Raw genomic sequence first — 9578 nt, 5'->3', positions numbered from 1 at the left:
ACAATCTCCATCCTTTTCTATCAGGTCATCAGAGGGGAACAAATAATGCAGTGCGGAATTGACCCCACATGATGCACAGTCGCAACCAAACCCAGCAAGTGAAGAGTCAGAAGTCTGTCATGTGCGAGGATAATAATCCAGCCATGCAGGCTGATTAGACGAGCACTTATGGAGACCAGACACTGGAACGCTGACACGAATGCACGATGTGGATATGATTGTTATTGTTTTGGAGAGGACGTACATGTGATTTCGACAGAAATCTGAATGTGTGATGTAGTAGGATTGCAAGTGTGCAACAGTTACAAATGCAATACATATCATCTTAGCCTTGCTGCTCTCATTAGCCAGGTCTGAGAAGCTTATAATGTTAACAAAACAAAAAAGAAGCTTATGATGGTGACAGAAGACGATGACTGGGCATCTTTGGACACAGTATGCAACCCCTAATATATGATTCTCAGGCATGTTCTCATGAGAGAATACACGCATAGCTCATGCTACCAAACGGAGTTTGAGCAGCAGCGTTTCAGAGCAGCACCTCGACAAAAAGGTGAGTAAAACAGAGTACACCATTTGTGCTCTCAAAGAAAGAAAGGAAGTCATGCTAAAAACACTGTACTAAAGCTTTTGAGGTCGTCTTTCACCGTCCACTAATTGGAAGCACAGCTTTCCACGAAATAATGAAATCATAGCTTTATTTGCGATTTGACGTGTGGAAAAAACTAGAATCATCTCTCAAAGATGACCTTAAAGCACAAGTCAAGGGCACCATCTGTGGTTTACAAAGAGTCAGATTTGCTATCAGAAACTCCAACGAAACTACAACCATAAAAGCCCTTGCAATTCCTAGATGTTAACGTGCCTAATGGGATGCATACAGTTGCAAAGATGTTATCCAAAAATTCTGGTACTATATCACAAGCCACTTAAGGAGAAGTGTATGTTTCTTCACAATTCACACACTATCCATAGTAACGGGGACAAAATATTTATATTTCCCCGCAAGTAACCAAATTGGTAAAGGGGGTCGCTATGTAACTAAAAAAGGTAAACCCCTCCGTTCTTTTTCATGGTGTTACATCAATTACATAACGATCGCTCAACGTCGTCTCATAATACATGTTAGCTATATAAAAGAAAAGAAAAGTACCTGTGCTCCATAGCATCAGGTTCCATTTGTGATGACCATATTGATCTTGGTGCTTACATGGCAGCAAGGAAAGATGCAGTCATATGAAATGTTCATTCTATATTTCCCTGCTGATTTGCTGACTCATATTGGAACACAGCCACATCTGTTACCTCAGGTTGAAACGGAGCAGGCCATACTACACTTGAGAATTGGAACACATTAAACCTCAGTCAGCTGTGTTTTGTCTCTTCATTATCTGAATCTTCTTCATCTGGAAGGAGACCTAGAAGAGGCAGGGGCAGCAAGGAACTGAGATTGCATATGATAATCAATAGAGGTAGATTTCCAAAACTTTCCCGAGTGACTCCCAAAAGCTTTGTTAGACCAGCACCGACCAGACCACCAGTAACACTTCCAGCATTAGAAACAGACATCAAAGTGGCAAACAAAGTTGCTTCCATTCCCGGAGGGCACAATTTTGCAGCTAACACTAACACCGGCATGAATGCAGCCTGCCATATAATGAAGCTTATATAAGATTACAACATACAAGGAGAATGGCTGAAAGCAGAAAGAAGTTGTAAACAATAGTTGTAAGACAGGTACGTTGATGTGAAAAAAAAATCAGTGCTATGGTGCAACACCATTGGGATGCTTTCCTCGAGAGTGGTTGTTATGTTGAGAATTACCACTTGTTAAGAAAATTCGAATTGGTTGTATACCAAATAACGTAACTGTTGTGGACATTAGCACATTGCCTCCCAATGAGTGTCAGGGAAGGAGACAGCTAAGGGAAGAGTTCATGAAAGGGATGACTTGGGAAAGATGACTAAGATATAGGATTAGGAAAGGTAAATTCGGAACAGTAAGGATTAGGAAAGTACGCCTTGGGTGTCAAGTTAGGAGGTATTATGGTAGAACCAACAGCTCTACCGGGCCTAGGGCGTAGTTTGTAGGGGAAGGAGGGAGAGGTGTGCGGACGAGGCGGCGGACGCCGGCGGCTGGGCGCCGTCGTGCGCGCGGGAGAGAGGAAGGCGGCGGCTGGGTTTTGGGAGACCGACTCCTCGCACTGGCTAAGCCAGTTCAGGGGGTCCTCCGACCCATCGTAGGTGGCGAAGTCGACCTTGGTGTAGCGGGGCGGTGGCTGGGTTACCCCGCCGGGGCCGTGCGCGTCGGGGCGCGCCTCATAGGGGCGTGCATACCCCCCAGGGGCGGTGCCCGGGAGGGAGGGCATCGGCGGCTCGGCAGCGGTGGTGTAGACCGGCTGAGTCGACGACGCGGTGAGCCACGCCGGCAGCGGGGATGGTGACGGGGGGAAACGGATCTGGTGGATGGGGACGCCCCCCGTTGCTGCGGTGCTTGGGCTGGCGGGGGCGGACGGTGGCCACTGCGGCCAGGGCTGGGCCGGCGCCGGCGGAGGCTGCAGCGGTACGCCCGTGAAGGGCGAAACCCCTGATGCGGGTGCCGGCACGGAGAAGATGGCCGGCTGCGGCGGCGTCGGGGGCCCCTGGGAACCGATCAAGTAGAGGCGGATGCCTTGAACCGCGGTGACGAGGTCATTGACGACCCCGCTCAGCTGCTCGGGCGTGTAGATGACGGACGCCGGCGCGGCGGAGCCCGCCGTCGTGGCGGCCGCCGGAGAACCCGCCGTGGTGGCGGTGGCCGAAGGAACGGGCGGCGGCGCGGACGACGTGGTGGCGGGCGGCGGAGAAGACATGATCGCAGCCGAGCTAGCTGATACCAAATTGGTAGAACCAACAGCTCTACCGGGCCTAGGGCGTAGTTTGTAGGGGAAGGAGGGAGAGGTGTGCGGACGAGGCGGCGGACGCCGGCGGCTGGGCGCCGTCGTGCGCGCGGGAGAGAGGAAGGCGGCGGCTGGGTTTTGGGAGACCGACTCCTCAGGGAGTCGGCAATAATGAATCTGATTATTGCTTGATCCTTTTGCATCGTTACATCTGATATATAAAGAGCTAAACCCTAAACCGACCTAAACTGATAATGGGCTAAGCCCCTAGTTGGGCCCATGGTTGGGCCCCCTCCTAACATAACCAATACCGGTCATAACATATTATATATGTGTCGGTCATTTAAGTCTGGCTATCTTCTTCATGGTAGTTGTCCCATTCTGGATGTAAGTCCACAACAGTAACATTGTAGAAGAGTTTCCCATCAATCAGCAAATATGGTATTGTTACATACCTGGCCAAGGACTGTGATGATTAACGAATCTCCAATGGAGAACCACTCATCACTGATCCCAAACTGCCTATTAAGCCCAGTGACAAGAAGAACCTGAAGACAAACAACATACCAAAATTTTAAGGATGGCAAATAACTTTTGCTGCACTGAAATAAAAGCAAAAGGAGCACCTGTGTCATTCCAAGGGCTGAACCTATGATGGTTGTCACAAAAAATATCTTCCTCAGATGAACTGCCTTCAGAAAATAGTTATAAATTCCGACACCAAGCAAGGATGCAATGGAAGTAACAAGCTTTACACGTCCTAGAAACTCTGGAGTGAATCCAAGTTTATTTGTGCTGAGATTAATAATAACGGGGGCATGAAAGTTCAATCAATTCAAAGAAACATCACAAAGATAAACAGTAATCATGCATTTTCAAACACATAATGAAAAGCTGTGCCTAGGCTACAGGTCAGCTATAATGCAACCAACTAGCAACGATGATCATATGTGAGCAATTAAGTTAATTAACTAGGATCATCATTTGTTGCAATTAAGTTAATATCATACTTACATCGAACCTATGGTAATCAAATCGATCCAATCAAAGGTGAGCTGGAGGAGCATCTACTAACCTAATGCAGTTTGTATTTTTGTAAAACTGCTGTTACTGCATTTACAACTAACTCCAGCACAACAGTAAACAATAATCATTTATGCAATAAAAGAGACACTGTAATTACAAACTGATGTGAAATTGTGGTAACCTGATACATACATGAAGAAAAACATGGCAGACTCTGAGTGTGGTGTTGCTTGCCAGAGGAATATAAACAAGGTCGGCAAGAAAATGTTAGGTTGCTTTACAGAAGTCCATAGCTGCTTAATGTGCTGTGTCGAACTCTCAATGAATCCTGAACCAGAGACTGACATTGCATGTTCTCCAGGAGTTAAACGACGTTCATTTACAAGAACTGCAACAGCAGATGTCATCAAGGGTAAAAATGCTGTAACACCAAAGACAAATCTGCGTTTACAGGAATGTTTTTATCAGTGTACTGCAAGAGAAAAATGTGTAGGGCTGCAGTAGAAAACAGTGAAGTTATGGGGCAAACCTTACTCCATAAGTATCCACAAGCGAACCACTGAAATATGCGCTCACAATTCCACCAAATGCGGAGGATCCCCAACATAGAGACTGGAGAGATCCAGATGTACTTTGTGATTCGCCACGAGCTCTCTCAACTACCATAGAATCTACCACCTGCATTGTTTTCACAGCTGAGGTTGAAACAAATCCAGGAAGCAAAATATATATATGAAACTCCATAGTATTCTTGTCCTAATTCATGCAGGAACAGGTCCAACATGTGATAACAGAGTAGGTGGTGACCTTTTCTGTTTATAAGATAATCTTCATATATATTTGATTTTTTCAATGCGCTGAAAGACTTGTCTAGATCATTGCAATTTACAGACTGACGTGGTCAAGAATAAATTTGAAAACTTTAGACAACAAAGGACATATTCAACTAGATATAGATTAATGTTGAGTAATTGCAATATCCTCCTGACCAAAGGCGGCCTTGCATGGTTGCGTCATTAGTCCGCAAATAAGCTAGAACAAAAACTCATGGAAACTCTGATGAGTGTGATCCAGCACAGGTTGCATGACCATCACTTACAACAACTCAACTTAAAACGCTGAAGTCCCACAATAGCAACCTAAGGAATTTTTTGGTAGTGACAGTGACGAAGTAGGACATGAGCTTGCTTTTTGTTCTAGTTTTGAGTATAGTGATGACTTATTCATTGGTTGTGCTGTAGCGCAATATAACTGGAACCTTAAGCAATATTTTGAAAGGATTGTCGACGCCTATACTGTACAGATTATTAAATCTAACTATTTTAATAGCTTCAAGGATTCAGTCGCATCATGCTGTAAGATAAGGTCTACACTCTACACCCTACCCACATATGTAGGTCTGTAACCGATAAAAGAAAATAGTTGTTGTTAAGCACTCATTACTTCTAGCCAGATGATGTTATCGGTATCTTTCTTACTGCATAAGGAAGGTGATCTCCATGAGACAAAAGAGAGCACCAATGCTGATTCAAATTCAGGTATGGAGCACATGAGCACTTAAATGAATGCATTGTACAAATAAAATACGTCACTGTAACTTAACACTTCATCTAAACAGTTGAAAATGATAACTTGCTTGCAGAATATTTTGGCTCACTTACAACATCTGAGAAGGCAACAGAAAGTGATCCAAGAAGAATAGAGAATGCTGCACCATATTTACTGTCCACTGCTGTAGCCATCAAACTCCATGAAAATGCTCCAAGAAATCCTGACAAAATAAGATATGATCTTCTTCGATACCCAAAGAGTGGAATGGAATCACTGGAAGGCAAAGGTAGAACAGTCAGTGCCATCAAGTGTACATATACAATACAACAGAAAGAAATGTATAGAGAACTTTTGCGAGACCTGATAAAGCCATAGATGGGCTTGATCAACCAGGGTAAAGATGAGAAGCCAGATATAACTGCAGTCTATATAACATAAACCATATTAGTCGCTTATTGAAATATTTTGCTTACGAGGTAAACTACAACATGCACATAATAAGACCACATCTCTAAATATTAGGACCACTAAGACAATATATGAAAGGGGAAAATAATAAACACCAGGTACCTCAGCCGGATCAAGGTGAAGGTCATCTTTTAAGTAAAAGCTCACAGCAAGTCGGGCAAGACCTAAAACCCCTTGCACAAAATATACAATCGCAACTGCCATATTATCAGGAGATAGGTCCACCCCGAATGCCGTGAAGTATCCCGACTTGCTCTTGCGTATATCACCTGCACCAGATTGCTTCTTATGCCATGCCTCCAGGTTTTTCTTACTTGTATCAACTTTATTTGAACCCACCTGATATCTAGGCATGATATTTCCTACAGTAGGTACCATGAAGGTAATGAATAAGTAGGTAAACAGGCAAAATATTTTTCTTGCATCGTCGTTGTCCACTTTTGCAGACATTTTTTGTTGATCTAATGATTTTTTTTGAGAAAACACAAATGACCATTGCTTTTTCATGTCACTGAATAGATAGAAGTTGTTTTACATTCCACCTAAGAGGCAGATTACAAGTGTGAAAAATGATTAGTGGACATCCCAGGTCATCGGTAAAAGAACACGGACCCCATGGGCGCCAGCTCTGAGCCACAGCACAGCTTCTTTCTTGATCGTGGTGATTCTGGTGCTGACAGAGAGCTGTGCTCCGTCGAAGATGCAGTCATTATGCTGATTCCAGACCATCCAGGGTACCAGAAGGGTTTTGGAGGCCAAGCCCTTGCGCACTGGCTTGGGAGTGTGTTGCCTGGCCTCGTGCCACCAGTCCAGCAGGGAGTGTGTTGATCTAATGGAATTATCATGCCAAGAATCTGGGGAAAGAGAGAATGTGGAAGAAATGTTGAAATGCGTGACATTGCTGTTAGCATGTGGATGATCTCTTTGTAGCCTCCGGTATAGGGGTTAATATGGACCCAGCTATGGCTTGTACTGTGTTTGGCAACCTGCCATGACTTGCCCTTTTTTCTACTTTTTGTCGGTTATATAGTAGAAACAAACAAAAAGTATATTCTGTACTGTTGCATGGAGCAAATTGGTAAGCTCGAACTATAAAAAGTGGCCTATGTCAACAATATAGTTGTCTACAAGTCATAAGAAGTACAAAATAGTGAATATTGGGACACGCAAGGGCGGGGAGGTGAGGAAGTACCCCGCACACTAACTTTGTATTTTTATCATATACAGGTACTGTCATGCCACCAGTACTATACACATTACAAATGATAGCTCTCTAGCCAATATGCAACTTATTTTCGTTCATCTATGTTTCCTCCCACATGTTAGTGTACAATAAATTGGCATACTACGCCCTTCCTGACAAATAGCGACACATTAGGAAAATAGTGACAACAAATGATACATACTGCAGCTGCCAACATCAGCTGCATTGCCCATTTTAACCAACCAACATACACAGGGGTGCAGGCGCGCACACACACAATGCTAAGGATGCAAAGTAGAACTCGCTAATACAATCAATTATGCTCTCTGTTAATCGCAGCTTGCTCTAATGCTTATCACAGTTCAACTCGATCCCCGTTTTTACCACGCAACAAAAAACTAGGCCCCGTTCGGATTTCCCCAATTCGTACACTCCTCGATGCATTGCCGCACCGGATCCTTAAATTTAGGAGAACCTTGTTATGTACAAGAGAAGAGGGAGCTCACCAGACCGGTGGTCGGAGGCGGAAGCGGAGGCGGAGTCGCGGACGCCGAGCTCGAGCGGGCGGCGGGAGGCGGCCTCCTCGTCGTACGGCTCGCGTCCAGCAGAGCTTCCGGAGGCCATCCCGTGGAACCGGAGGCAGCGCCGTGTCCTGGGAGACGGGGAGATCGGCGGCGCGGCGCGGCGGAACGGGGAGGTGGAGGTCGGGGATTGCCGGGAGCGACGAGGAAGTGGGAGGACAGATTAGGAACAGTAAAACGGCAATTACGAGGCCACGTATGTGGTCACGCGTCCTCTGCCCTGTGTTTCTCTACAGAAGAGTACGGCCAGCCTGCCTACCTCTCCGTGTCATATAAGTACCAGCTTACTTCCTCCAGTCCAATTTGATTGTCATAAATGATAAATTTATTAAAGTACGATAACCAATTTAATCAGAGATAGTACTGAATGTAACACAGTACTCATTGAGAAACATACATTGTACTTATATGAACCTAACTTTCAAACGGCCCGAACATCGTATTTGTAAAAGTTAGATAATTTCAAGATGAATCACGCACATTTACACCGTCTTAGTACTTATTCATACAAAATTTGAAGAAAAAACACGATGGTATGTGACCTAAACAAAAAAAAAAGAGAAAGTGAAACTTGCACAATAAGAATCCGTGTTGTTCCTTGGTATATTCATCTTTTTCTGCAAATTACTTACTTTTATGCTTAGATGCTATTTCGTATAAATCGGCAACAACTCAAGAGTCTGCTTTATTCCAACCACGAAGAAAACATAACCAACTAACTCTAATGTTATAGTAGTTTTTATGGTTTAGAAGATACATGTGTTGTAATCTTTAACCACATACCGCACTTAGGTCATGCAAACACACGTCTACCTATCCTCTCCAAACTATGCAAACAACCATTTCCATCTTTAGACTACATCAACTCATATGTCTACTAGTAATCTTCTTTTACAGATGATGCTTGTAAAACTCACATTGATGCATCAAGGCACATATAAACATACAGAAATCACGAGCGGCCAATGCATATCCAAAATGCACCCAATCGTCACAAAAGACACACCCACACACTAAAGAGAGCACATTACATAGCCAACACGACTTATAAAAAATCTATGAGGGTGGATGACAGATTTGTGCCATCCATGTTGGGTAAAACATAATTAGCAACATGCTCCAAGAGTCGCCACCGCAAACAACTCTTGGTATCCTAGTTGCAACATATAAGTTTTTTGTTGTTAAACACATGTCATTTCTACATGGTCTTATGAGGGAAATTGAGATTGTCACTCCATCCTAAACGTGGATTCTAAAGTTCAGTAAATGCCACGTAACCAATTGCAAAAAAAAAAATCACAACACTATGGAACTAGTACAAGTTCGAAGCTACATGGATGACATACCATGTAACATCAGCAAACTTGCATTGGGAGAAAAAAATTTGATTGTCTCACAATGATGACAAAAACAACACTATATGCACATACAAGTTGCGCTTTGAAATGTTGACCTTAGTTAAAATCACATCTCTACAACGAGGCCACATAAAAATTATAATTTTAGCACATCACAATAAACTTATTCAAGGCACTCACAACTAACATAGAATCATTAAATGAATTAAGCTAGCAGACTTGAGAGAACCCTTCTAAATTACCACATTTGAGGTTGTTAAAACCGATCGATAACCCAAGATGATTAGCATCTACCTTATTTCAACAAAATTTTATTTTAAAATAAATTTCTTATTTGGCTGTCCGCCATTCTTCTAGTTGGCACCATTCATACTCAATTGTGCCCCAATCAAACGGAAACCATGGACCCTATTTTTCAAAATTCAAAACAATATTGTAAAGTTTTAAAAGATCTGAAAAAATCCCTAGATGTATCCAATGATGTATTCTATTAATATGCAAGATCTCAACA

At 43.4% G+C, this 9578-nt stretch overlaps 1 protein-coding gene across 1 annotated transcript; it reads right to left on the bottom strand.

Moving 5' to 3' along the window:
* Positions 1–1365: 1365 nt before the first annotated feature.
* On the bottom strand, positions 1366–7906 carry LOC124676761 (folate-biopterin transporter 1, chloroplastic-like). The gene is made up of 9 exons (XM_047212789.1): positions 7635–7906; positions 6027–6286; positions 5817–5881; positions 5567–5729; positions 4435–4583; positions 4098–4346; positions 3506–3674; positions 3335–3427; positions 1366–1647 (listed from the first exon to the last, which is right to left on the bottom strand). Exons 1-9 carry the CDS (start codon positions 7750–7752, stop codon positions 1366–1368), a joined length of 1548 nt encoding a protein of 515 aa, XP_047068745.1. The 5' UTR covers positions 7753–7906.
* Between the last annotated feature and the right edge of the window lie 1672 nt (positions 7907–9578).

Source organism: Lolium rigidum, chromosome 7, assembly GCF_022539505.1.
Source record: "Lolium rigidum isolate FL_2022 chromosome 7, APGP_CSIRO_Lrig_0.1, whole genome shotgun sequence".
Classification (NCBI taxonomy): domain Eukaryota; kingdom Viridiplantae; phylum Streptophyta; class Magnoliopsida; order Poales; family Poaceae; genus Lolium; species Lolium rigidum.
The sequence above is the reverse complement of the archived record's forward strand: the minus strand, read 5'-3'. Positions and strand labels throughout refer to the sequence as shown.

Excerpts from the sequence above, each read along its gene's own strand:
- LOC124676761 (XM_047212789.1), bottom strand. The coding sequence starts at position 7,752 with ATGGCCTCCGGAAGCTCTGCTGGACGCGAGCCGTACGACGAGGAGGCC. Across the intron at positions 4,584-5,566 it reads CTGTTGCCTTCTCAGATGTT|GTGGTAGATTCTATGGTAGT; the intron begins GTAAGTGAGCCA and ends AAAACAATGCAG. Across the intron at positions 4,347-4,434 it reads GTGGATACTTATGGAGTAAG|ATTTGTCTTTGGTGTTACAG; the intron begins GTTTGCCCCATA and ends CTGTAAACGCAG.